Genomic DNA, 27,622 nt, shown 5'->3' with positions numbered 1-27,622 from the left:
AGTGCTTCATGTCTGATTCCTAAACAGTATTAAAGTAAAAGTGAGTCTTTGTGTTTTACCGATGACAGCTTGCTTTAAATATGGAAAATATTTTAAAATTGATGCTTTTAGAAGTTCATGTTCTCCAGGGTTTTCTTGCAAACTTACGCATGGCTCGGCTCATGGTTGCAGGTTTTCTACCTCGATGGTCATCCTCTCCTGCTACCGTCCTTCATGTGTGGGCCACAGTCTTCCTCTCCCTCATGGCTGTGTGGCGCTCAGAGACTGTTAACATGTGCGGGACTGTTTTTCATGGTCTCTGTCATGTCATCAGTGGTACCCATGTCTCACAGGGAACAGTGGCATCCAGTGTTATCTATGGATTCCTTTTGCTTCTTCAGCTAGAAATGTTTCTTTTTCTTGATTTTTAATGTGAACATTGATCCACAAGTTTGGTGGGTCTTTGTAACCCCACCCCCTTTTTTTTCTTTGTTTTGTTTTATTTTGAGACAGGTTCTCACTAACTATGTAGCCCTAGGTGGCCTTGAACATCCTGTGTAAAAGAAGCTGACGTTGAACTATGGAAGTTCTTCTGCCTCATCCCCCCTCCAAGTGCCAGAATTACAGGCCTGGGCCATCACTCCTTTCAAAAACACTGTTTTTATTTTTATTTATTTATTTTTGTTGTTGTTCTTGTTGTTTTGTGGGTTTTTTTGGTCTGGTTTTGAGTGTAGGATATGATTATCCGTTGGCCATCTTAGATCAGCTAAAATTCATTTTACAGATCCTTCATTAGCTGCTTTCTGCAAATTGGAATTGGTTGCAAAATAGCTCATAAAAGAATCACAGTTTATGTGGAAAAAAAATCGCATTAATTTTTACCTTAGTACTTCACCATTTTCCTCACTTATTAAGTGATTTTGTGCAAGTCGAGCTGCTTAGTAAGACCTGTCTTTGTAGTCATTCCGTGTGTGTTTGCAAGGAGGTATTTTTAGATAGTTTAGCTGAGCAGCAATCTGACGTCTTTAGAGGAGACATCAGTTCATTATGTGGATACAAATTCTATGCTTTCAGCTTTTATACACCAAGTCTTAATTTAAACCCCTTCTTCTTGCCTTTTCTAACGAAAGAGAACTATATCATGGTATGTATTCTATTTCTTCCTAAGGCCGATCTTTCTAGTTTACCTTCCTTACATAAATGATCTAGGTAGAACGTTTTTATTTGTTCTCAACTTAATATAGATTACAAAAGCATGAAATTCAGGGTCATATTTAATTGTGCCATTTTGTATTATGCTCTACAGTGCTTTGCTATTACGATACGATTCGGGGATTTAAAATAGTTATGAAGCTCATAAGTGCTGTTTTCTTTGAAGAAGAAAAAAATGTAAAGGACAGGATGTGGGAGTTGTCGCCTTCTTAATTGTGCATATTGCATGTTCCCTTGGAAAACAAACCTCTTGTTTGGGAAAGATAATTTAAATTTAATGCCGAGCATATAAGAAAGAACACACGGTTATTTGCTTTCTTGTTCTAAACCCCATGTTTGAGTGAAGTTGTGATATCTTTTGATTTCTCTCCTCCCATTCCAACGCTGAGAGGAAGTTCTTTCTGCTTCTGCCTATCTGTGCGTGTTGTTTGCGACACTTGTTCTCTTAGGACGAGAGCCATAAGGATTCTTGTCATTTACCATAAACATAGAATTTCCTACCCTAATTTTACTTTACCTAGTTTCAGAAAATAATTCAAATGGACATGCAAAAAATGAATTAATTTTCAAGTAAATGTTCTTTCATTTTTGTAAATGTAAAGGTTGAGCCTGCTGTGTGTCAGATCGTCAGTGCTCGAGTGAGGACTTCTGCTGTTGGTTCTGATGTGCTGTCTGCGTGATGGGGAGACCCGGGCTTAAAGAATGGGCCAATATTTTTAACACAGTTGTTCGATGATATGTCATTTCAGTGATATTTTGATTACATAATGGAATCCATCCTATTTTACCATACATTGCAAATATGAATCACTATCACCGAGAAATAGATGAATTACTTCAACTTCAAAGAAGGATATTGCTTGGGGAATCTGATTAATAATGGGCTTCAGTCTAAAGTATGAGTTTTCAGTCTAGAGAAAAAGCAAAGACATTTTATATATGTGATACAAATTTTATTATATGGAAGAATCTGGCTTAACTTCATAGTATGAAAAGCGGAAAAGAAGTACTGCATCCATGACTTTTATTTTTTAAAAAAGCAAACCTTTCTTGTTCTTAAAAATTAGTGTTGTTATATAACCATCTAAGACTTTTGCCGAAGCCTGATATTAAGTGACTCAGATCCCTAGCTTCTTAATGCTTCTTTACCTTGGAATTTAGGGGCTTGCCAGATTCTTGAGCTGTGACTTCATTCTCCACCCCCTCCCCAAATTTGCATGCAGTAAAAAACTGAGAAACTGTACAGAAGAATAGCTAATGCCCACATCCTCACGTGCTAAGAGTAACATGGCTGGCTTCCGGCTGTGTTGTGCTGAAACTGTCTGTAGTTTAGTGACCAACTTCTGGTTAAAGTTTCTGTATCAGAAAAGTCACCCCCACCCGCCAGCACCCCCATAGCTCTGCTGTGGCTTCCCCTTTCACTTTGTCCAGCTCACCAGTTCTTCCTTTCAAACTTGTCCCAACATCAGCCAACCAAGAATGGCGCCTGCCTGTGTCTTCTGGTCCGCTGACCCCGCCCGTCAGCCCTGTCCTGGAGGAAGAAGCTTATTTCGTAAGCTTCCTTTCGCTCACACACCCTAAGGAATCCTTTGGGAATTGAGAACTTGATCATCTCAAAAGATAAATAAGTAATAAATATTAATAATAAATAAAGTTTATGGCCCTGGTGACCGATCGCCTGGAGATCACATGGTAATGTGAGGTTGCTGCTTGGCCCTTTCATTTTACAGGAATAAGTGACACCGTTGTGGGGGAATTTGGAGGTGTCCGTTCCACTAGCCACCTGTCCCTGCTGGGCATTTGCATCTTCTCCATTTATTTTAAAATTCCTCATAGATTTGGACTGTTTTCATGGGACATACAAACTCTTGAACGTCAGATACCTTTTGAGGTATACATTGATTGTTCACCTTGTAATTAAGTGCCCCCCTTAATTAACTCTCTCACGTTCCCTAGAGACCGCTTTCCGTCCCTGTGGCTTCTCCGCTGCTCTCCAGTCTTCCACAGCTATAGAAACGGCAGGCAGGGGCTTGTGTGGTTGCGCATCTATCGGATTTGTTTGGCACTCTGAATTTGGTGTGTGCCTCAGTTTTTCTCGGCTCGACTCTCCAGTGAGAGAGATAAGGAAGATTCCCTATCTCAGGCATCTTGTCTGTATTGTTGGTACCATTGGAAGCACCGAAGAGCGGGGTTCTTTTGGGCACGGTGACCCCAGCAGTAGCATCTAGCTGCATTCATACTTCACGGACTTTGACTTTATTTCGGCAGTGGGGGACACTGCACATTCCCCAACTTCTTTAGAAGATTCTAGGAGCAGATTAGGTGTTTAACCAAACTTCAACAATATAAGGGAACTCTTGTTTTATATTTCTGTTACCTTTTATATTTTTGCTGGCATGTGTACACTCACATATACAACTTACAATTAGTGCCTTACCTCAAAAGGAAAAACAGCTGGAGATGCTTGTTTCCCCTTAGCATTAGTTAATGATTGAATTTTTTCTTTCTTTCACTTTTGAGATTACAATATGATGAAATCATTTCTCTCTTCCTTCCCTTTAAGCCCTACTACGGACTATTCCTTGCTCTCTTTCAAATTCATGGCCTCTTTTTTATGAACTGTTGAACATATGAATATGTATATACATCTTTGTGTTGAGTTGAGACTTCATGGGTTTTCTCGTGCCCACATGGGCATATTTGTTGGTGTCATATCTGTTCAATGCTTGTTTCCACAGCTATAGAAACGGCAGACCATGTTGGTGAGACTTTATAGGTATAGCGTCTGACATTAGCAGAAGATACAACCTCAGAGGAAATTACTTGATCCTCTAGCTCTTAACAACCTTTCTACCCCAAAGAATATATCCCTTACAGTATCAAAATACCGTTTTTCCCATAAGTTGTCTTGATCATTATTTATTATTATTATTATTGCACTTATATGTGATTCATTGTAACCATAGTTTCAGAGTGAAAGCCTGGCCCTGGGAGTTCCAACAGATGAGATAAGACTATCCATGTCAGTGAATGTCAATCATGTCTATCAGTGGTTAGGAAAAGGGGGCCCAAGGAGCTTAAGTTTGTCTTTAGTGGGCTGCATGAGCTCTAGGTCTAAACAGAGAAAGAACTGGGGTAGGGGGCAACTGGCATACATAGTTAAGCAGCCCTGATCAAGTGTGGTCTGGTTGATTATGATCTCAGTTCTGGTTTCACTGTCATAACTTGATCATAACTTGAAAGCAGTGTGGCTGTCCAGGGCATAGCCTCACTATCATAGATACGTGTCCTCATGGATGGGACAAGGGAGGCAAGTGAGGTTACGAGTGTTCCAGGATTTTGTCCCAAGTTCTAGATACTCTGAAACGTGGAACTGAGCACTGTCCACCTTAGGGGCAAACATTTTCTGTGTTTAAGCTACTTAGGAATTTTAGATGAACGAAATTTTAGGAATCAGGCAATTCTACTTAGGGAGACTATAAGTACGGATTATTATGACAGGGGCGGTGGTGAGAAAACTCAGAAACTCAGGAACTTGTTGACTGGTTGGTTGTTTGGTGTTAGCTGGGGACACTCAGGAGTCTTATTTTATCTAGTCCAACTGTTATCTTAAGTGAAATGATCAGGACATTACAGTGTTAAGCCATGAGTGCGTATTTGACAAGATTATGTTTAAAACGCTATGTGAATTTTTGCACTGTGTTAACTAATGCCATTAATAATGACTTGCAAGTTACTGCTCCTTTTTAGTATTTTTAAAAGTAGTGCTGCTTCCAACAGCAATGTTATTATTTACAATGTACAAATGTTGGGTGCTGTTTAAGTTGGTCTTTCTATTATATGAAAGTATAGCCTGAACTCTTGTGTTAGCAGTGCTGTGCATTGGTGATATACACCCTCGTATCCATAGGCTCAACTGAAGAAAGAGATTGTGCTGAATGAACCCTTAAACCCTAGCCGGCCTGGCCTTGTGCTTTAATACAACTCACATTTGCTTAGTGTCTCATGACTCTGGAATCCTCCCACTCCAGCCTTTTCTGTGTTCTCACAACTCTCTGGTTGGGTGCGTAGGGCTGATCTCTTGTCTGGCCCACACTAGTGGGTAAGATGAGCCACCGAGCAGGAAAGTGATTTTCCCGCCAACCTGGAGCTGACCATGTCTGCAGCCAGTGTCCTCTGAGAGTTCCCAGTGCCTACTGGTGATGCTAGGTGCTGATTGAAAATAGCATCTGTACTATTAAATAGCATTCTGTAGTCATTGGGAATTCTAACTGGGCCAAGTGCATGTGCTTAAGAAACTTGCTTTTCTGTTTGCGTAATATCACTGAATTTTAAGAATTAGTGGTGACCCTTGCCATCTCTTTACGGTGCTTTCAACAGACAGAATTTTTATTTTTTGAAAAATTTGAATAGTGGAATACTGAGGCCCCTCCAGATTCTTGTTAGGTTTGAGAGGCTTGCTGCAGGTGTGTGTGTCTGTCTGTGTGTGTGTGTGTTGTGGTCTGCTCGGCACCTTGCACTCCAGGTGGACTTATTTCTCACTTTCCTTTTCCTCCAGCCCCTTTCTGGATGGTCTTAGAAATCATAAGTGGATATTATCAACCACTTGTTCAAAGAGCACGCCTCTATTCAGCTCCTAGGAAGACCGCTAGAGTGACTCTTGTCCCTGCTGCCCACATTTCACCTTCCTGGCTGCAAACTGTGGACTGTCACAGCTCCGAGTGTACATCCCCTGCCCTGGCCAGCCCCCATGGCTCGCCCAGCGCAGCTGCGGCTTTACCCTCTGTCCTTTCCCTGGGATACCACTCCCCGCCGTCCTCTTCTCTTCCTGTAGGTCTTGGTTTGACTGGCTCCTTTGTGCTCAGTCCCTTCCCAGTTCCCGGGCCACCCACTCTGTCCCCAGCCCTCGCTGCAGCCACACATGCAGTTCTGGTTGTGCTTTCTAACATCTCTTGTTACTCTTGCTCAGGCTCCTTCCTCCAGGAGTGTGCAGTTTAGCCGGTCCCAATCACTCTAGCTCCTGAGCCATGGTGGGCTCATTGAAGAGGGCAATACATCAGTGTGCCTGTTGAATAATTAAGTGAAAGAATGAGCCTTGACGCTTTGAATGGAGCTGTGCCCCTCTGCCAGGCTCCTCTGTCGCAATCCGAGAGTCAGGAAGTTGAAAATTTTTAAGTTCAAGAAGTTTCATTCTTAACTCCTCTGTCCTGGCTTTATGGGAAATTTGTTGCTTAACTTCATTTCGGAAAGAAGAGAATTTCATTCCTCTTGTGTAGTAAAAATCATTTAGCTGTATTCTGATGGTGCTACATATAATAGCTGATAGAGGGGGCGGTGACAGATCTGGCAGAGAATGGTGGGGTCAGGCTGCTACCCCATTCTGCTTCGTTCAAGTGCAGGGTCTGCGGCTCCACTCTGGACTGAGAATTCATGGAGGGGAGGTGTTCACTACCTGCTGTGCTTGTGTTTGGGAAAGTGTGAGGGTGGCAACAGATGTGTTCCCTGCAGACACATCCAGCAAGAGAACTGCTCCTTACATCAGCAGCTACTGACCAGGGTATGTAAGTTCTGTGACAGGCAGTTTTCTAGAAGTCATAGTGGAGAGGGCAGGGGAGACGCTTCCAGAAGAAGTGGGCCATGTGGACACCTGGGAGAGACACTAGAGCATAACAGTCGAAATGACCTAAACCGCGTGTGTGCCCAGCACAGAAACTGACAGGAAACGATGGGGGGAGTGATTGGAGGTGCTCTCTCTGTATATATGAAAAACTACTATGGGCTCACATGTTATGGGAGCATAGTCTCCGTGGCTGTGAGGTCACTGTCTGTCTGTCCCTTCAGGTACTTTTCATTGTTGCTGAAGGCTGTTCTTACCACCGAGTGACACTTTTCTCCCTTAAGTATCTGTTTCCATCTACTAGTTGGTAGGTGCAGTAAACCTGGAGTCAGCTTTCCTTTTTGCTGTAGCTAGCAAGCCTGGAATTCAGTAAACATTTGACCGCATAATTAACTGAATAAGTAAATGGACTTTAGTGTTTGTTTGATCCACATTGAGCCTGATCCTGTGGAGTGAGAGGTCTGAGTGTTAATCACACCTTTCTCCGTCAGGACGTTAAAGATTTTTTATAGATTTTACTGTGTTAAATTTCCCATAGGTAGTTCATGAGAATAAGTATAGTTTTCTTGAGTTCATATTTGCTGTTTTACCAACCAAACAAAATACGGTAGTTTTAATACAATTGAAGTCTATTATCCTTTGTGTAAGGTCCTATGTTCTTGATTGATGGGCATTTCCTGCCTTAATTACGGAGTAGAAGTTCCTGGCCTCCTTCAAAGCATGTAGCTCTGTTGTATTGTTTTCAGCATGGCTCTCGCTAAAGGAAGAGGATAGATTCCAGAGGGTCTTTGCGGAAATTGTCATCAGTAAGGTATAGAAGTGGCACGTAATCACTTCTGATTATTCCCACTCCATAGACTTCTGTTCATTGCTTGGTATCTATGTAACCATAAGAGAAGATGGGAAATGTCTTCTGGATGGCTGTCAAAGAACGGTCATTGCATTCATTGTATGTAGGCTTAAGTACATCTGTGCATGTGTGTTTAAGAGCGTGCTACAGCTTTTAAGTAGCTCAAAATTGCCTACTAGTTAAGGCTTTTGATTCTGTGTGATGCTTTCTTCTCAAACAAACTACAGTTAGTTGGCTCTCCCTATCAGCCATGGCTCAGAAATACCTGAAGTGAAAAACTGCACCTACACGGAATATAGAAATATCTTGAAGCTTTTGTTTCAGAAGCAATGCATTGTGAACGTGCATAGCATCTGTGTTCTGTTAGTTACGAATGATCTAGAGATGATGTAAGGTCTAGGAGAGGCTGCACATAGGTCACATGCAAACCGTATGCCATCTCATACAGGGATTTGAGATACCAGAGGAACCCCTATATTTATTTTCGTTCACAGGGAGGACAGCTTAGAATCCTCCATAGAGCCCTTACGAATCTTTCTCTTTGATTTTTACTCTTTCTTTTTCCGAACTCCATGCTCCAGTGAGTATTTTTCTTGTCTGGGATAACTAAGCACCATTCCTCGGAGGCTCATCAAGCTTGAGTGTAGTTGGTTCTAGAAGCGTCCTGCTGCTATTGCCAGCAACTCCCCCTCTTCAGGGATTACTGCTTCCACGGCAGCTATCGTGGGAGCACTGGAAAACAAGAGGCAGAGAACTCAGTCTTGGTCTTTGTAGAATGTTATTGATGTTATAGTCTTTGCCCAGCCATATAGCTGGTGTGTGTTGTGTTGTGTTCAGTTACCAGCCTTTATACACAGTCATAGACACATGGAGCCTCTCACCTGGGGGCTCTGGACAAGACAAATGGTTTGAGCTTCCTGGTCTGCAACAGTGAGGGGCAGCTCCTGGGCTTGTCCTACATACGCAACAGACAGCACATTGCCCTCTTGCTAGTGTGTACAAATAATGACGGTTGTCACTAACAGTAAGAGAAAACATACAACGGAGCTAACTTGTGAGTTAAACTAGGTGGCATGCTAACCAGGTGAATTTTATAATTTTTTTTTTTTTCTTAAGAAAATAAAAGGTGAGCTTCCTGCAGATTCTCCTGTCTCTGCCTCCTCTATCACTGGGCTGACAGGCATGTGTCAGTCTCCCCATGATTGCCAATAGTTGTTCTTTTTTCCTTTTATGAAGCAATTGGAAATTTTTAAGAAAAGGCCTTTGCACAGATCTAAGTGTGGGGAGGAGAGACGGAAGAAAGTGGAAGGGAAGAGATACGGCACAGAGGCTCCTGGAGAGAGCAGCTTGAGAGGGCTGCCCAGCTATCAATCAGAGTGTCAGACTCCATCCAGAGAGGTTCTGGAATTTTTCAGGACGTTTTGGAATTTTTTTTTTTTTGCACAAATGTCTATAAGCAGACGGATGTCAGGGGGGTTCTTCTGCAGTGTAGTAGCCCCTCCCCCATGACGTCAGAAGTCAAGTGGTAGGGGCGTGAGGACCAGTAGTTCAGAGTCGTCCTTGTTACCTAGAGTTCAAGGCCAGCCTGGGCTGCAGGAGAATTTGTCAAAGAAAGAGAAAAGATTTGCCCAGCAGTGTGACAGATAAAGTTTATAATTCTAAGCTTGAGGAAAGTGTGAAGATGGACTTTCTGCTTTGGGAGAAGGCTCCTGTACTCAGATTGAGCGTCCTTTATCGTGAAGGCTCGGGGCCAACAGTTTGAGTTGGGATTTTGCCAGGGCCGTGGGATGGGGTGGTGATGTTCTCATATTCGTAATACGATATCCTTGACCCAAGTCAAGGCGTGAAACTCATTTATGTTTCATGTATGATTTAAATACCCTAAGAGTGGTTTTATACACATGTGTCTTTGGCAGACACAAAATTTTACTAAGACATGAGGTCAGATGTGGCATTTTCTACCACAATGTGCCAGGAGTTCCCAGTGTCAGATTTTCAGATTGGGGATACTCAATCTGTACCATGTTTCAACAGCTAATTCCAGCACGTAAAGGTTCATAGTTAGAAAGCTATGTGGAATACTTAGGAACATAAGCCATATCTTTATGTAAAGTGTCTCTTATAGCTCTTTCTAAGGCACTATAGTATAGGAAAATAATAAAGGACTCTTGAGATAGAGCACAGGTCTTCTTCAACTTCCTCCAGTGGGTTTCTGTTCAGTCCATCCTGGAGGCAGCCTCTGTGTGGCAGAAATAAGGGTTTGTGGTCAAGTAGTGTCCGTCTGGGCAGATGTGGCTGTAGGCATTTACAAGCGTAATAAGACTATACACCTAAAGCACAGACTCACTGAGATGCTAATCATTTCTAAAGAAGCAGTGAACTCCTCTCCTACACTAAAATGATTTACTGAGAATCTTTTATGTAGACTTTCGGGAGCCACATAGTACGTGAGGTATTAGACTAATAGTGTCAGCTATGGCTGCTCAGAGACGTTCTGCTCATGCGCAGAAAAGTGATGAGCAGGTCAGTAGAGAAGGATGGAGTGACGACTTCACTGTGCGCTGTTCATTCACACAAGAAACCAGGGCACAGACATTGACTAACTTGTCCATAGTCACCTGACTTGAGAAGATTGAGAGCAGAGGGCAATCCATTTGGGTCTATGTTAGACTTACTTGTGTCTTTTTTACTTGGTAGGAGCTTAGAGACTGCTTCAGTCTTATAAATCATTAGGGTTTGGCTGGTTTCTTTAGAAGAAAAATTACAGTGTCTGAAGTTTTTAGAAGAATTTAGAAGAAAAATTCCAAGCATCATAATGCATGTAGAAAATGGTCACTTCTTTCCGTTACGTATGTGTGTGAGCAGAAGAGATTCACGTTGTGGGCCTAGAGATGCGTGGTCAGGCGCTCTCCTAGCTCATCCGAGCATCATTCCCCCTGCGTTCCCCCTCTCGCCCCAAAAAAGAGAAAAATAACTTTATATTATAAAAAACTGTTGGCTTTCTTTGTAGAATATTGGCAACGAAGAATTTGGGGATAGAGTTATATTGAGAGCCTGGGTTCAACAGTTGTGGAACACTTTTGTTTCTGATGTATAATAGCGTTTAGTTGTCCTGGGATTTTTCAAGATGTTATCTTAAAAAACAAAAGTTGGCAGCGTTATAGACTGATTTTTAGTAGAAACAGGTCAAAGAAATATGCATGCACATAGTCAGAGGGATGGTCGGTTTTTTTTTTTTTAATTTTTTTTTTTGGTGATGGTGGGGTTGAAATTAAACCAGGCAAGTGCTCTCACCCTGAACTGCACCCCCCTCTCTTTTTAGTGATTTTCCGTGGTGGTGGCAGCGGCAGCTCACTGAATTGCCTAGGTTGGCTTTGTATTCTGTAGGCAGGCAGGCAGGCAGGCAGGCGGGCTATGAATTTGTCCTTACAACCTCAGCCTCTAGAGTACTTGGGATTACAGGTCTATACCAACAGCAACAACTAGTATTGTTGCCTTTTAGACCTGAGTTCATACAGGAAGTGTTTTGTTCGTAGTTAACTCCTTTCTGAATGACTTTGTGTCAGCCACTGGTATCTAGTCTGAGATTTTACCGTGAGCGCTACCATGCTGAGATGTGCCCTAAGCAGGAAACACCCAGAATTTGGGAGGCAGAGGTAAGTGGATCGCAGTGAGTTCCAGGTTAGCCTGGTCGACAGAGTTCCAGGACAGCCAAGACTGTTACAAAGAGAAACCCTACCTTGAAAACTAAAAAAACAACAACAAAAATCTGTTTGAGTTCAAAGCCAGCTTGTTTTACATGTCAAGTTTCAGCATAGCCAGAACTACTTAGTAAGACCCTGTCTCAAAAAACAAAAACAAAACAAAACATAAAAACAAAATAAAAAACAACAACAATAACAACAAAAACCCACCCACCCCCCAAAAAAACAAACAAACAAACAAAAAAAACAGAAAGGCAGGTGCATCTCAATGAGTTCCATTCCAGCCTGGTCTACAGAGCAGGTTCCAAGACAGCCAGGGCTGCACAGAGAAACCATGTCTCAAAAGAACCAAAACCAAAACAAACAGCATCAACAAAACACTCAACCTAACAAACAAAAATGCTTGTTTGTTGTCTGTTGAAATAAGAGCGGCGGGGCTGCGTCCCCAACACCCCGGCCACTTGGCTAGCTCACGCCCGAAATAACAACACACAAACTGTATTCATTTAAGAACTGCTTGGCCCATGAACTCTAGCCCTTACAGGCTAATTCTCGCACCTGGACTAGCCCATTTCTAATGATGTGTGTAAGCAACCCAAGGTGCGCTTACCGGGAAGATTCTAGCCTTCGTCCATCCTGGGAGAGTGTAGCATGGCAAGCGTGGCGTCTCTGCTCCAGAGCAGGGCTGTCGAGTCTCTCCGGGAGCAGAGCAGAGTCTGACCTCACTTCCTCTTCCGCCCAGAATTCTATTCTGTTTACTCCTCCCATCTATGTTCCAAGCCATGAGGCCAAGCAGCTGGTTTATTATAACTTAACCAATGAAATCAACAGATTGATATATGACACTCCCACATCAGTTGTCTACCAGTAATATATTTTTAGGGCTGTAGGGATCCGTGAACAATTTGAACAGTAATATATCTATATATGTTACTACAATATATAATGGATTCCTTTGAATTATATTACTAGTGAGTTTCTAGTTAAGTATATTGGTGTTGTGATTGAAATGCTGGGCCAGCGAGACATCTCAGTAGGTAGAGGTGTTTGATTCTAACCTGACAAAGCCTGAGTTTGGTCCCTGGGGACTACATGGCTGAAGAGGAGAGCCAACCGATACAAATTGCCCTGTCTTCCAGGGTGCTACGGCACAGACACAGACATATATATGCACAAACAAATAATTAAATTAAAAAATTTAAAGATCAGAGCGTTTAAAATTTGTTAGTTTTCCTTTATTTGCTTTAGTAAGATAATTATTGGGTATAGTCCCAGGTTCATAAAACTTCCTTATTTATTTATTTAAACAGATTTAGGGCTGAAGTCGTGAGGCAATTCCTGTCTCGATACACTGTGCACTAACAGTATAAGTCAGCACTGGGTCAAGCTGGGAGCAGAGCAAAATACTGACTCTTGCTTGTACAGTGTGCCTGTTTAGAAGATGTTAATCTAGACTCCCAGTAAGTCTCCCCCAGCGTTCTCCGTTAGTGGGAAGCCTGGTTGGAGCGTGGGGCTTGCACCTGTCAGCCTCAGCACTTCCAACACCCACACTTTGTTGTTTTGTTTGACTCTCAAGAGCTCTTATTATCCCAGCAGCCTCTGGCTGTTTCTCCATCAGGCCTGGTAGGACAAAACCAGTGCACATCCCACTGCACCTCACAGGGATGCCTTTTATAGCCTTTGCTTCCTGCGACCTTGATCCATACCCATACTCAACAAAATTTACATCTGTGTTGTTATTTCCATTTATGGCAAAAGATTTTTTTTTTTTGCGTGTCCTATACAGGGCATCTGTATTTCTGTTTCTAATTTTAGGAAGTATTTAATTACCATTTACTCTGAGTTTGGTACGTCATTATTTTGTGCTCTCACCCATGGAACACAGATGGTGGGAAGGGAGATCAAGCTAGTACGGGAACTCGGGGCATGGGTCAGTAGTGGCGGGGAGAGCGTTCCTCACATAGCACACGCTCGAGTTTGAGCTCCAGCAGTTAAAAATAACACTTTTAAAAAATAGATTTAATTTCCTCTTCTGCTGCTCATTAACACTTGTCCGTGAGTTCTGGGTTAGCAGAGGTTGCATTTGCGATTGGAGACATCTTACTCATCTTTGTAGTCCCTGCTACGAGCTGAGCACCTGTCACAGTAGGGAGACAGCAAACACGTGATAAACGGAACTGAATTGTTAAGAGTAAAACCGGTTCCCTTTTAGTGTGCAGTTCTTGACTTAGGGAACCATTTTGCTGTAGCAGGAATGGGCGAGTCCACAGTAGCACATGAGAGCTGGGCGGGTCTCGAGCTCCGACCACTCCAGCCTTCTCCACAAAGTGAAGGCAGGCAGGAAGGGTGTCCCGAGAGTAGATCTTGAGAGGATTCCTGCGAGCTTTGAGTGAGGAGAAATTCACTAGGTATTTGTAAGTTCATTCGACATGTTTAATTAAAAAAATTCCATGCGGCACAGGTCAATCTCAGTCATATTTATGAGTGATAATCACTAGGTTTCGGTTACTTATTTTGTAGTTATAGGCATAGATTCTGAATGTAGGCATGCTGATACACCTGTCTAGCACCTATGGAGAAGTCGCTATTCTCCTAAGTTGTATGTATCTCACAGCATCTTCAGTGAGCACACATGGGAGATAGGTAATGTTTGCAGCATGTTTACCGGCCACTTCTCTGATATCTGTGAACATAGGAGTTTTTATCTATTTGCCATCTAATTGCACACTGTATAATAAATTTATATTTAAGATTTGTGTACTTTGTTTTTTTTATTTTAAATATTTATTTTTTTATTATGTATACAATATTCTGTCTGTGTGTATGCCTGCAGGCCAGAAGAGGACACCAGACCTCATTACAGATGGTTGTGAGCCACCATGTGGTTGCTGGGAATTGAACTCAGGACCTTTGGCAGAGCAGGCAATGCTCTTAACCTCTGAGCCATCTCTCCAGCCCCGATTTGTGTACTTTGTGTGTCATAAAGTTGACAGTAGTATTTAGGAACAGACTTGTAACTACCGGGAAACATGTATACGTAGGATGGAGAGTGTTGGCATCTAGGCAGGTCTGAGTGAATGTAGGGTGGAAATCCATTTTTCTTACAGTATCAAAGCTTATGGATTAAAGCCCAACCATCTCCTTGGAAGTCTTATTTTAACTATGTGGTACCACTACATTTTTGAAGAGGGGACGAGGGTATAAGGAGTGACTGGAAGATCTCTAAGGCAAGCCCTTAACTAGATTTTACTAGCTAGATAGGATCAGTATGCAGCAGCCAACAAAAGTATGATTGGTGTCTTACCATTCCAACTAGCGTATGTTTTCTAATGCATTACTTGTCAGTACTATTGGGATGGTGCATTTAACCTAGTGGGTAAACAAGGAGGGGGGTATGTCTATAGAAAAGTGAATGTTGTCTGTAGACACTTAAATGTCAAGTTCTTAGGTGTTTTATCACTTTTCATATAACCTAGTTAAGTGGTAATATGGTTCAGTGCTTCCAGGATGCTTGCTTTAAAAAAAAAACCAAGTTTTAAATATTATTTGAACATGAATGAACCAGAAGTCTGTTTCCCTAGCTAGCTATCTAAACTTGTTACAAAGTTGCATTGGTTGGCAATTGCTAACAAATAGAGCTAGGGTAATTTGTTACTTGAAAATTGTACTTTACCAAATTAAATGTTCATCCATGTGTCTTAATCGCTTAACCCACGTATTTAGACATCTAGTTTAATATTATTAAGGTTCATTGTATGCTCATGCACTTTAACATTTTGTGAATTTGGTTAATAGGACGATATTGACTAGTTTTGAGTCTGTGGATGGAAGTATCTTTCCTAGTGCTCAGTGCTTTGCAGTGGGCGTAGCATCATAGTTTTAAGTGTCTTGAAGTTCCCAATTCAAATTGTAAGCCCATTCTTTTTTCTTTTTCTTCTGCTGCTTCCGTAGCTCCCCGCAGATTTCACAAAGCTCCACCTCACTGACAGCCTCCACCCACAGGTGACCCACGTGTCCTCCAGCCATTCAGGATGTAGCATCACCAGTGACTCTGGCAGCAGCAGTCTTTCTGATATTTACCAGGTAAGGAGGACTCCTCAGTCTCCTCTGCTTGGGGGCGTTTTGGAATTCTTAGAGACAAAAGCTCTAAAGTAGATGTCTGTGCATACATTATGGATGCATGTTTTGTATATGAGGTATCGTTTGTGTTTCACAGACTTTGCTGTGCTGTGCATAGTTGAGGAAGCAGCTCTACCACTGGGTTGTCACTAGTTGGCAGAGTGTTGAATGATGACCGAATTGGTTCTTGTTACTCTGTTTCTTGTTACTCATTTCTCTACAGACAGAATTTGGTATATAAGTCTGACGCAAGTAAAAAGCAGCAATATTATCATCTTATGGTCATATCAACACATAAAAAGCCTTTTCCCTCAAAAAATAGTTTACTTTGGAGCCAAACATGAGTGACCATGGCATGGGAGCACAGATTCAGTTTGCCAAGTTGTTACCATGTAAAGGATGTGGAAATCTGAGCTCACGCAGACAATACCCAGGCACATATAGTTTTGCAGAAAAGTAGATATTGAAAGGTATCCAAGATCATACAACTTTTTGTTTTGTTTTGTTTTTAGAGACAGGGTTTCCCTGTGTAGCCCTGGCTAACCTGAAACTCAATATGTAGACCAGGCTGGCCTCGGACTCAGATTTCTCCAGCTACCTCTGTCTCCTTCCTGAGTGCTAGGATTAAAGCCATGTGCCACCATGCCTGGCTTCTAAGAATATTTCTGGATGGAAAAATCCATTGTTTCTTGCATTATCCATTTACTAATACATAAATGAATAGAATTTTAATTATTTTTTCTTTAGAATCTGTTTTGGAAAGAAATTCTTACCAAAGTCTATATGACCTTAAATTTTATTATAACTTCATGAAACTTTTATCTTACAATTCCAGTGAGTGCTGTTTATATAAACAAATAGCATTTTAAAGTTTTAAGAAACAGTTTATGGACCCAGAGTTTTTTTTTTCATTAGTTTTAAAGAAATTCAGAGTATTTAAATTTCTAAGTCAGTATACATCTTTCAGGCCTTTTTATATATCACAAAAACACTTAAATTTCCATATGGGAATTTTCATTAGCATGCCAAAAATACTTATTTTAGTGTGCAAAAAAAAAATGAATGAAAAAAAATGGAAGTAGCCACAGGTTTTATTGCATAGTTCTTCTTTGGACCTCTCCCTCCCTCAAGGAGAAAAAAAAAACATGAAAAAATTATCAGAGATTCACATGATAGAGTTACAAAAAAAATCCAGGTGTACTTGGGGGTGAGGAAGACACTTTAGTGTCTGTAGCAGCTAGAACTGAAAGGTGATGTTTGTCATATAAACTGAAGACAGTGTCTTCTGGTATTGTTAACAACTGTGGCTTTCTCAATGTTTTAATTTATATTGAGGTTAAAACTATATGCCCCATAGTGTGTGTGTGTGTGTGTGTGTGTGTGTGTGTGTGTGTGTGTGTGTGTGTGTGTGTGTGTTTCAAGGTCAGGTATAGTAGTACAAATCTTTAGTCCCAGCAGAGGCAGGTGGATCTCTGTGGATTCAAGGCCAGCTAAGGCTATACTGTGAGACCCTGACTAGGACAAGTCACACTTACCAAACGCGAGGTGGATCTTCTGGTCAGAAAAACAGAAGCAAGGGAAGCACAGATGTAAAGAACAAGCCATGCTCAGCAGACAGACCAGACAGGTGGCAGGAAAACTCACCAGTAATGCTTCAGGGTAGACCCTGGCAAGAGCCCCAGGAATGCCCATGGTGAGGGGACAGAGGCATAGCTCCACAGTGTTATCTAAGCAGCCTGAGGAGTTAGCCTCCATGCTGAAATAAGTTTTAGACCTAGCTGGTTAAAAATAATTAATAATAATAATAATAATAATAATAATAATAATAATAATAATAGGCTTGAGCACAGGGTTAAGAGAAAGGTTTATCTAAGAAGAAAATAAGACATACTCAAATGAGGGTATGGGCTTATCAAGGGAAAGGGGTCTTTATATATGGGAATTTTTAATATAGCAAGGAATCTCTTTTCTCTCCAACAGGCTATAATAATCTTCCCTTTGTTAAAGAATTTTGCTCTCTTGGGAGATAAGGAGCAAAGAGGCAAGTTCAGAGAAGGATGGATTACAGTGTGGGGCTGTCCTCAGACTTTACCTTTATTTCAGATACAACCTCTAAATGTTGGCTGTTAATTTTCTGTTTTCAAAATATGTGTATGCGTGTTTGTGTGTGTGTGTGTGAGAGTGTGTGTGTGTGTGTGTGTGTGTGTGCACATCATGTTCATGCAGTGCCTACAGAGGCCAGAAGAGGGAACCAGATACCCAGGGACTGACTCTTAGTTGCCTTGTGGGTCCTGGGACCTGAACCCAGGTTCTGTGGAAGAGCAGCCAAATGCTCTTAACTGCTGAGCCATCTCCCCAGGTCCTCTATTTCTAACATCTTCTTTTAACTTAGCTGTAGTTTTTATACTCCTGTTAAATTTGTAAATTACTGAGTTTATTAATTCTTTTTTAAATGTTTTTAAATTCCAATTAAAGTAGACTGCCTAATTATGATTTGAAAAAACTTCTGTGTCCTAGGATTAACAGTTAAGTGCACATAGTGAAACAGTTTACAGGGAGTAAATGTCCCCTAGGAAACATAAAGCCCAAGTTACTTTTAGATTTTTCCATTTTTAAAAAATATTTGCAATTTGAATTAACGTACTTACCAAATGTAAAATTAGCTGTAGTTAAAAAAAAAAAAAACCCTGTCCCCCAAATACTTCTTCTCTCCCTGTCCTAGTTAAAATTAACTTCAATTTGATATAGCCAATAATTGAGTGTCAATCGAATAATTATCTTTATCAGGGCAGTGGGCCTGTCTGTAAGGGATTGCCTTGGTTCTTCATGGGTGGAGGAGGGCTCAGCCCATTGTGGGCAGCACCGTTCCTAGGGCACATGGCTCTCCTTCCCTGTCAGAAATTCACTGTAGTGGACAACCATGCACACAAACACCATACTTTCTATGAGGCATGCATGGCCACAGAAGGTCCCAGAAGTGGCTGGTGATGCTCTGGGTAAAAAGAGGAAGGACTGTATTCTTGGTGTGGGGACAAAGACCAAGGTCTGTGTGGTCTCAGTGGTGGGGACAAAAACCAAGGTTTCCCCATTAAACATGCTCCCTTCTACCTGTGACGGACCATACCTGCTGTTGAATAAGGGGCATTCTTTTTAAACTGGATAGAGGAAGTCCGTTCAGGATCATTGTGGTTTCCAGTCTGAGAGTTCTCAACGTGGTTATCGTTTACAAAAAATAAAAAGGTATTCCTGGACTGATAGATTCTACTGAACCTTGGCAGTGGGTCCCAAAAGAGTCGGCAGAATCCCAAAGAGTTTCAGACTCCATCAAGATCATGGCCTCTACTAAGTTGTCAGAAATCCCTTAAACAAAGAATGTAAGAAGCACCGGACCAGAACGCACGTGCTCCACGTGTCCAGAGCACAAATGGTGACATATTGATCTGAAGAAAGATAAGGAGGCTGCAGAATATGCCGGAAAAGAATGAAGGCACCAAAGAAGAGCTGCAGGAGCAGATTGCTAAGAGATGCAGGCTGTCCTCTCTGAGAGCCTATAAGTCTGGGCCCAGCCCAAAGTACAAGTAATAAAGCAATAGCCAGACTTTGAAAAGGAGGAAGGATTCAGCATGTAGCTCAGCAGCAGATACTCAGCTTGCTGGACACATCCCAGCACCTGCAGTGGGGAGTGGACCAAAACAAAACAAAAAGTTAATATATTTCATTTAAATGATAACAATTTCTTCAGTATAAAATATACTTAATATTTTAACATGTATTTTCTGTTTTTAAATCAACACACAGCCTTTAGTCACATCAGTTATTATTTAAAGGAAAGGCTTTTTGTTTGCTTCCATTCCTTTCTTCGTAGTATCCCTTCACAGAGTGCTGGTACTGAAGATGCTCTTTAGAGAGGCCGGGTGTGGCTCCGAACTGACAGGGTGATGATAGGTCTTAGTAATCTTCAGTGGGATGGGGGAGCTGGGGAGAAAACCTACAGGGATTAGCCGACTGTCTTAGTCTAGCTTCTGTAGTTGGGAGGTGGGTAGTTACGTCTTCTATGACCACACCCTTGGCTTGCAGCAGCATCCCCAGCCGGTCTGTTTCCCCATGGTATCCACAGGAGACTTGTGAATTCTAACTTTGCATCGTATTTTTCAATGTCACAGAATGAGTTCCCTTCTTGGGTGACAGATTCTTCTGCCTGGAGCAGTTTTTACTTACAGTGGTTGCAAGTGTCATGACCCTTGTTTGAGGAGCTTTGGAGATATTAGATTTTCTGGTTTTCAGTTATTTTCCTGTTAGATTTTTCTTATAATGTACTTCCTTTGGTTTGGAATCTATACCCCAAACTGAAAATGAGATTGAAACTGCTACTCTAGAGAAATTGTAATAGGTGTTTGTGGATTGCTTCAAGATGCTAGATTAGATCTCATGCACCCTGGTGTGAACCGGGACGTCAGAAAGGAAGTGCCTCAGGGTTGGAGCTGTAGCCCATTGGTGAGCACTTCGCTGCACACACCAAGGTCCCGAGTTCAATCCCCAGAACTGTAAAAATAAAAACTCTGTCATTCATTCTTTAAATACTGAATTAAATTACAAGAAAATGATTAAGACTCTGAAGTTAAAATTCCTGGGTTCTCAGCTCATGTAGCAGCACGACCCTGGCTTGGGGAAAAGACCTTTACCTGAAGGTTAGAAAATAGTGAGAGGTATCCGTGTGCTTGTTGTAAGGGTTAAATAAGATAACAGCTTGTAGAGTCCACAGCATTGCCTGGCATATTAAGGATTCAATGCTAGTCTGTTACTAATTTATTTTTGTTTTTTTAATTTTATATCTATCTCTCTATATCTATCTACCATCTCTCTGTCTGTCTTATCTATTTATTTATTTTTTTTACTTTGTTTATTGATTGATTGATTGGTTGGTTGGTTGGTTGGTTGGTTTTTCAGAGCAGGGTTTCTATGGGTATCCTGGAATTCTCTCTGGAGACCAGGCTGGCCTTGAAATCAGAAGATCCACCTGCCTCTGCCTCCCAAGTGCTGGGATTAAAGGCATGCTAAATTTAATTACACTTAGAATTTAATTTTTTCCCCAGTAGCCAATTCTGAAATATCTCTGTTACCTTTGAAAATCATATGAGCTATGATTTTAAGTTTATACATTTTATAATAGCTTGTTTTTGCAAAGTTAGTTTTACACATCGTCTGAGTTCAGTTTTTCGGGTGGAAAAAGACGTTTATGATGTTCAAGGTTGATAGAGTTAGTATATATTTAAATTCACCCTTAGGATGCAGAAGCAGTTAGCGAATTCCACAACTACCATGTCAGATAAGACCAATTTGATGGATACAGTGCAACAACAAGTCATTAAAGACTAGATTGACTTGAAGGATGGCAGTTTGTAGTCTTCAGATTAGGCTAAGAGCAATCTTGAAATGAGTGATTCTGGTAACTAAGAAAATGTTCAGTTATAATTTAGCTATGTGCTAGTGGAATAGAGGAGTGTATGCTTTTAGGTGTATATGTGTTGTAGAATATTAGTCTAAGATACGTTACATTCATTTATGCTGTGGGATATTCCTTTAATGATGCAAAGATATGTTTCATTCTTTTATATTGCATTTGTTTAACTCTGAAAAGATGTGTTACTTTGCCTGCCTAATAAAGAGCTGGTTGACCAGTAGGTAGGCAGGAGAGAAATAGGTGGGGCTGGTGGGCAGAGAGACTATAGAAGGAGAAATCTAGATGGGGGCGTGAGAAAAGGGGGAGGAGGATGCCAGCTTTCAGCCACCCAGCCACACGGACAGTCATGGAGTAGGAAGGAAGAAGGATAGAATAAAGAGGGAAAATTTCCCAGAGGCAAGACATAGCTAAAGAGAAACGGGATAACTTAAGTTAGAGAAGCTGGCTAGAAACAAGTCCAGCTAAAGCTGGGCATTCATAAGAAAGAATAAGTTCAGTCGGGCCATGGTGGCGCACGCCTTTAATCCCAGCACTCGGGAGGCAGAGGCAGGCGGATCTCTGTGAGTTCGAGGCCAGCCTGGTCTACAAGAGCAAGTTCCAGGACAGGAACCAAAAAGCTACGGAGAAACCCTGTCTCGAAAAATCCAAAAAAAAAAAAAAAAAGAGAGAGAGAAAAATAAGTTCTCCCTTTATTTGGGAGCTGGGGTGGGCCCCCAATGAGTTAAAAAAAAAAATACAAACTACATATATGTTTAGCCTTCTGCCCTGTTTTATGGTTTAAAGTTCAAGTGTCCATTGGAATAATTCAAATGGTGGCGATGTTTGGTGGCCATGGTGCTCAAGCTGCCTTCAGTTATGGCTCTTTCTCCCAAGAAGACCAGCAGGGAAACGGTTCTGTCAGCTTTAACAATCCTCCTGTGAGGGAGATCACTGAAAATAGCGAATTGTTAAACTCAGCAGAAGTCATTCTTTTTTAAAACTGAAAACAAGTGCTACTTTTTTACTTCATGTTTTTATCTGCTTTTTTTTTATAATAAATTCTAGTTTCTGAGGCAAAATTATTTTGTCCATAATTTTAACCGGAAATACAGCTACTCAACTGTCGAGATCTCCCTTTAGTTGTACACAGCTACTTGTTGGATGCTGACTCCCAACTAGCTGTAGAAGAATAAATGCCACAAATTATTTTGAGCTGTAATTGTTCTTACCTCTTAGGTGTCCTGTGACTGATTGAATTAAAAGAGTTTTTAAAATCTGTTTTTCTTCCGATGCAAGGCCACGGAGAGCGAGGCTGGTGACATGGACCTGAGCGGACTGCCGGAGACGGCCGTGGATTCTGAGGACGATGACGATGAAGAAGACATCGAGAGGGCTTCGGACCCCCTGATGAGCAGGGACATCGTGAGGGACTGCCTGGAGAAGGACCCGATAGACAGGACTGACGACGACATCGGTGAGTGCCTGAGGAGTGGGCCCTTCAAGCGGGTAGAAATATTGAGAGGTACATGCTGGTGCAATGTCGCCCAAGTCTGGAAGAGTTTTCCAAGTCCAGCATCTCCAAACTCCCTGAGTATCAGTAGTGGTTACCAAAGCTCTTCCTTGGTATTTAAAAAACAAAAACAAGAAACTTGTTGAAAAGAGTTTTACTCAGCCAGTATCTGCAAATAGTTCTGTGAATGATTCTTCTAATAGACCCATCCACATAATGTTTATCTTAGCTTAATTTCCAACTCCTCCCAAGTTAGTTAAAAGTCTTAACGCAGCATTACTTACGGTAATTTTCTTGCATGTATTATTCTGGGATTAAATGTTAGGTAAGTGCTAGTTGACAAGGTGGTCCTGTAAATAACTGCTTTATGTTTATGTCTGAAAATGCAATTAAGGGTAAGAAAATAGCAAAATGAGGTAGTGAGTAGCCTGTGGGTTGTAGAGTTCGGATTTTATTTTCTATCTAGTATATCATCCTATTATTATTATTTTTATTATTATTAAGTGGGATTTGTTTACTTCACTGTTTTATTTTAGGCCAGGTTTTCTTGCATGGCCCACATTGACATCAAACCCACTGTTCTCCTGCCTCAGCCTTCCAAGTATAGGGGCTGTAGATAATGCGTTGCTTGTTTTTTTGTCCACTTGACACAACCTGGACATACCTGGGAAGAGGAAATCATAACTAAGAAGATTCATCTGTCAGTCTGGCCTGTAGACAAGCCTGTGGGCGTTTTATTCATTGATGATGGATGTAGAAGGGCCCAGCCCACTGCAGACAGTGCCACCCTGGATTGGTGGTCCTGCGTGGGGTAAGAAAGCTGGCCGAGTAAGCTTTGGGGAGCAAGCCAAGAAGTAGCATTCCTCTGTGGCTTCCCTTCAGGTCTTAAGTTCCTGCCTGATTTCCTCAGTGATAGATTGTTACCTGGGAGTGTAGGCTGAAACACCCATTCCCTTGCTTATAGTCAGGGTGCTTTGTCACTGTAATTGACAACCAAAGACAGATTTGTATCAGAAGTGGGATATTACTGTGACAGATCCGACCATGTGGTTTTGGGAGGATTGTGGTATTTGAACTTTAGGCTATAAAGCCGTTGAGTGCTCCAAGTTCAGTGGGCTATTCCAGAGGAAGGTGGAAGTTAAGCATATTGAGAATAAGCCAGTATTCTCCATGGCTTTTGCCTCCATCTATCTGCCCTGCCTTGTGTCTGCGCTCCAACTTTCCCCAGTGATGAATGTGACCTGAGAGGCGTAGGAAATGAGCCCTTTCTTCCCCAAGTTGTTTCTGGTCATAATGTTTTATCCCAGCAAGAGAAACCCTGACTAAGACAGATATGTACTGGTGGAGGCGCAAGTACACCTTGAAGTTAAAAACATTAGGGGGCCGACTTGTTTGCTTCATAATAGCTTTGCATTTGAATACACACCCAACTCTGGCTCTTTTTGCTTAAAGTGCCGAGTGATAACTAGACGTGTGTACCACCAGCATTCTAGAATCTGTAACTACCCCGACAATCCCAGGTGATTGTTCATTGTACCACTTTGCTAACTCTTTAAGCCAGTACATGTTTGAAGAATTCAATGAACTCGTCGGTGAAATTAGATATAGGGAGGTGTGAGGAACTTGTTGCCTGTCTTTCAACTAGGCAAACGTACTTATGGAAGAACTGTGACAGTTTAATCTGTTTACATATGGCGGAAAATGGAAAGCCAGCCCCCCCAGATTACATGTGTCTAATTAAAGTCATTTACAGGAACTGCAAACCATTTAGCGATGAAAAGCCTGTGCTGGTAATCATTCATTCATTTGGCGCATGTGTCAGGGCGCCTTCTCGTTCAGGGTGAAGGAGGAGGTGAGGCCCTGCCCTGCTGCAGCCCAGGGAAGCTGTGCTGTGCCGCGGGGCAGGGGAGGCATGGCAGATTGTCTGAGCTCTGTGAGGACAATGAACAAGGGCTGGGCTGACAAGAGTACTCGCACCAGAATCTAATTGATGGCCAGAGTTTTCATTGGACTTAGACACATTGGTGAGGGTTACTTCCAGGAGCATGGGTACTGGAAAACCCACCGTACCCTGCGCTACAACTAGTGAAAGCTGCAAGCCTTGCAGGAAGCTGGGCAGAGCAGAGACTCCCCTCCGCTATTTGGGGCCAGTCCTCTCCCCCAGCAGTTGTTAACAGCATCCTCAAACCCTGGAGAGGGATCTTGGCGACGCTGAGTTTAGGTTACCTAGACACATGAAGCTTGTATGCCTGCTGGGTCTCAGATGCCCCCACTCTCTCCTCTAGGGAGCGTTTCTCTTCACAGGTAACCCCCATACAAGGAGGAATAAACTTGGGTCCAGGGGAAAAATGGTCACGTGGTTTGGCTTCCTTGGGTCAGACACTTCATCTGTTTCCAATGGCCAGAATTAGTTTCCACACTCTATTCTTGCCCTAGGCCAACGTTTATAAACAAGCCCACCTATTATAGTTTTTAGTAAAAGTATATGTGTTCAACATCCCATCTTATTCTAGAGTGGTTTCCATGAGCATTCAAAAAATCTTAAATACTGCTTATACATGGATCAGTTTTAAGCTATCCTTTTTTGTAAACTGATGTATCTTCTCTCTTTAATGTGTTAATTTGAGAGTGGTTGTGAGAGAGATTTTAAAAGTATGCACAGACTTTTCCTGGAAGTATTGCACAGTATTGTTCCTGGAAGTGTAGGACTTACTTTGTATCTGAACAGCGTTCTTTCTCAGAATTCCTGGAAAGCAGGAGCTGCCCATACTCCTACAAATAAACACAGAGCTGGCTTGCTTTCCAGTGTGTGCGTCTCTGCGACGGCTAACCTTCATTTGATGCCGTTAGTCAGCCACGGCGTGACAGACTGATGAGCGTGCGCAATTGCTCATTTAAGTTAGAGTAGATGAAATTGCTAATGTTTTTTAACAACTGCAAAAAGAAAATAATTTCCGTTTGGGTTTCCAAAGATCACTGGATGTGTGCCCATGTTTCAGGACTTTGAAGAAAAAGAGTTTCTCATAGTTTTGTTCCAGGAACTGTGAGTTTGTAGGTACTCAGTTATTGGATGGTTGCAGCTTTTCTGATGAGGGAAGTGAGCTCAGGTCCTTTGTAAGAGCAGGACACACACACTCTTGACTCCTGTCTCTCCAGCCTGATTTTGGTATTTTGGCTGAATCTGGGAAATGGCATATATTCACTATTAGGCCTTCTTTCTTTTATCATCTTTATTCTTACATATGACACAGGCATTTCCTATTTGTATTTTTTAATCCTAGTCTCTGTTCTCAAAATGGTTTCATTAAGCATTAATTTAATAGGACTCTTATCAAGAAGCAAATGAATATACCTGTACAGAGTAGTTTAAAGTCGTTCTGATGGGGACTGGTGATGTTGCCCAGGAGTGTGCAAAGCCTTAATAAAAAATACATAACCCATTAAAATATTCATTAGTAAAAGATATTTTATGGTGTATTTCATTTCTAGTCATATGTAAAGTAGTACTTGGTTTCTGTTATTGTCTAAGCACACATTAAACTCCATATGTTTTTGAAAAAGTATTTATTGTTTCATATTTTTTTTTATACCTATTGGACTTTGTAAGAAAATGTAGCAACTTCTAGAGACAGAAAGGGGTAAAACGTGTGGTCTGTAGGATGAGGGGTGTTAGCTAAAGAACACTCTAAAAAGAGCAGGGATACTCAGTGATGTGGTAGGAGAGGACCGCGACTTCTTCGTTGCCCTCTGTGATTCAAATCAGAGGGCCATTGCATTTATGATTGTAGCTACTCCTGCCTTTTAAGTGATTTGCTGTGGATCATATATTGCAGAGTTGTTTTATTGCTATGCACAATATTTAAAAAAAAAAAGGCCTGGCACAGATAAGCCTGCTCATTCCAGAAGACAGAACTTATTCTTTCTGTAAAATATACTTTGAGTTGGGCAGTGGTGTCTCACAACTTTAATCCCATTATTTGGAAGGCAGAGGCAGGAGGATCTCTGTGAGTTTGTGGCTAGCCTGGTCTACAGAGCTAGTTCCAGGACAGGCTCCAAAGCTACACAGAGAAACCGTGTCTCAAAAAAAAAAAAAAAAAAAAAAAAAAACCCACCAAAACAAAAGCAAACAAACAAAAAGATAACTTTGAAATTTCTCAGAAGACGGTTATATCCGACAGAGTCTCTGGGTACCACCCACCTTCCTACTCCCCTGATTACCAGAGCCCACTGTGTACTGATGGGCTCTGCAGAGGACTTGAGTTGAAGAGTCTAGTCATAGCATGGTATTACCTAGCCAGGGCAGAAGAAGACCTTCAGTGTATGCACTGGGGTATTTTGCTTCTCGACTTGTTTTTAACAGAAATGATGGTTTTGCTTTCCAGAACAACTCCTGGAATTCATGCACCAGCTGCCTGCCTTTGCCAACATGACGATGTCGGTGCGACGGGAGCTCTGTGCCGTGATGGTGTTCGCCGTGGTGGAAAGAGCTGGAACCATCGTGTTAAACGATGGAGAGGAGGTCAGTGGGTGTCTTCACCATTTACAAAGCTCAGGGGTCAGTGGTACCCAGACGAAACCGTGTTCTTGTTTAGCCTTGTGGAACCTCGGCAGTAATAAGTTTGAATAGATGGAAACTGATGGCCTCTCATTTACTTATAGCATTGAAAAGCTGTCCTATTTCCCATTTCACAAAGTGTTACTAGAGGCTTTGGTTTGGTTTCGTTGCTGGGAACCAAACTCAGGGCCCTTCATGTGCTAAGTGGGACTTAGCCACTCAGGTTGTCTGCCATCCCGAGATGTTGTGCTTTTTAGTTTTTGCCTCTCATCAGAACAAAAATGATGTTTTATTGAGACTTTGATGAGCATTTTATCTTCTTTACATTTCCTTTGGTATATAGAGGAAATTTTTTTTTCCTGTGTCATTTTGAGAATATTCAGAATGTTGGTTTTTCAAGACAGGGTTACTCTGTGTCCTGGAACTAGCTCTGTAGACCAGGCTGACCTTGAACTCCCTGAGATTCGCCTGCCTCTGCCTCCCAAATGCTGGGGTTAAAGGCGTGCACCACCACTGCCAGGTGAGACTATTTAAATTTTTAAATGGTTATACTCTGTGCAAGGCCTAACGAGTGTGTAGATGTTTCGCTATGTCTTACTGCTTGCTCGGTAAGCAGTTAAACTTTTTTCGGTAATT

General features: G+C 41.8%; 1 protein-coding gene across 5 annotated transcripts in view; it reads left to right on the top strand.

The window, feature by feature from the left end:
- The window catches only part of Rapgef2 (Rap guanine nucleotide exchange factor 2), a 203,543-nt gene that overhangs the window by 140,722 nt on the left and 35,199 nt on the right, over positions 1 to 27,622 (top strand). For all 5 annotated transcript variants that reach the window (XM_050158792.1, XM_050158793.1, XM_050158791.1 and 2 more), the window contains 3 exons: positions 15,314 to 15,445; positions 22,218 to 22,395; positions 26,814 to 26,950. In XM_050158792.1, the coding sequence (XP_050014749.1) occupies positions 15,314 to 15,445; positions 22,218 to 22,395; positions 26,814 to 26,950 (447 nt within the window). The remainder of the gene's footprint in view (positions 1 to 15,313; positions 15,446 to 22,217; positions 22,396 to 26,813; positions 26,951 to 27,622) is intronic.

This window comes from Alexandromys fortis, unplaced genomic scaffold (assembly GCF_014885135.2).
Source record: "Alexandromys fortis isolate MF-2015 unplaced genomic scaffold, M_Fortis_MF-2015_v1.1 scaffold_102, whole genome shotgun sequence".
Classification (NCBI taxonomy): domain Eukaryota; kingdom Metazoa; phylum Chordata; class Mammalia; order Rodentia; family Cricetidae; genus Alexandromys; species Alexandromys fortis.
Note: the sequence above shows the minus strand (reverse complement) of the source record. Positions and strands in the feature narration are given on the sequence as shown.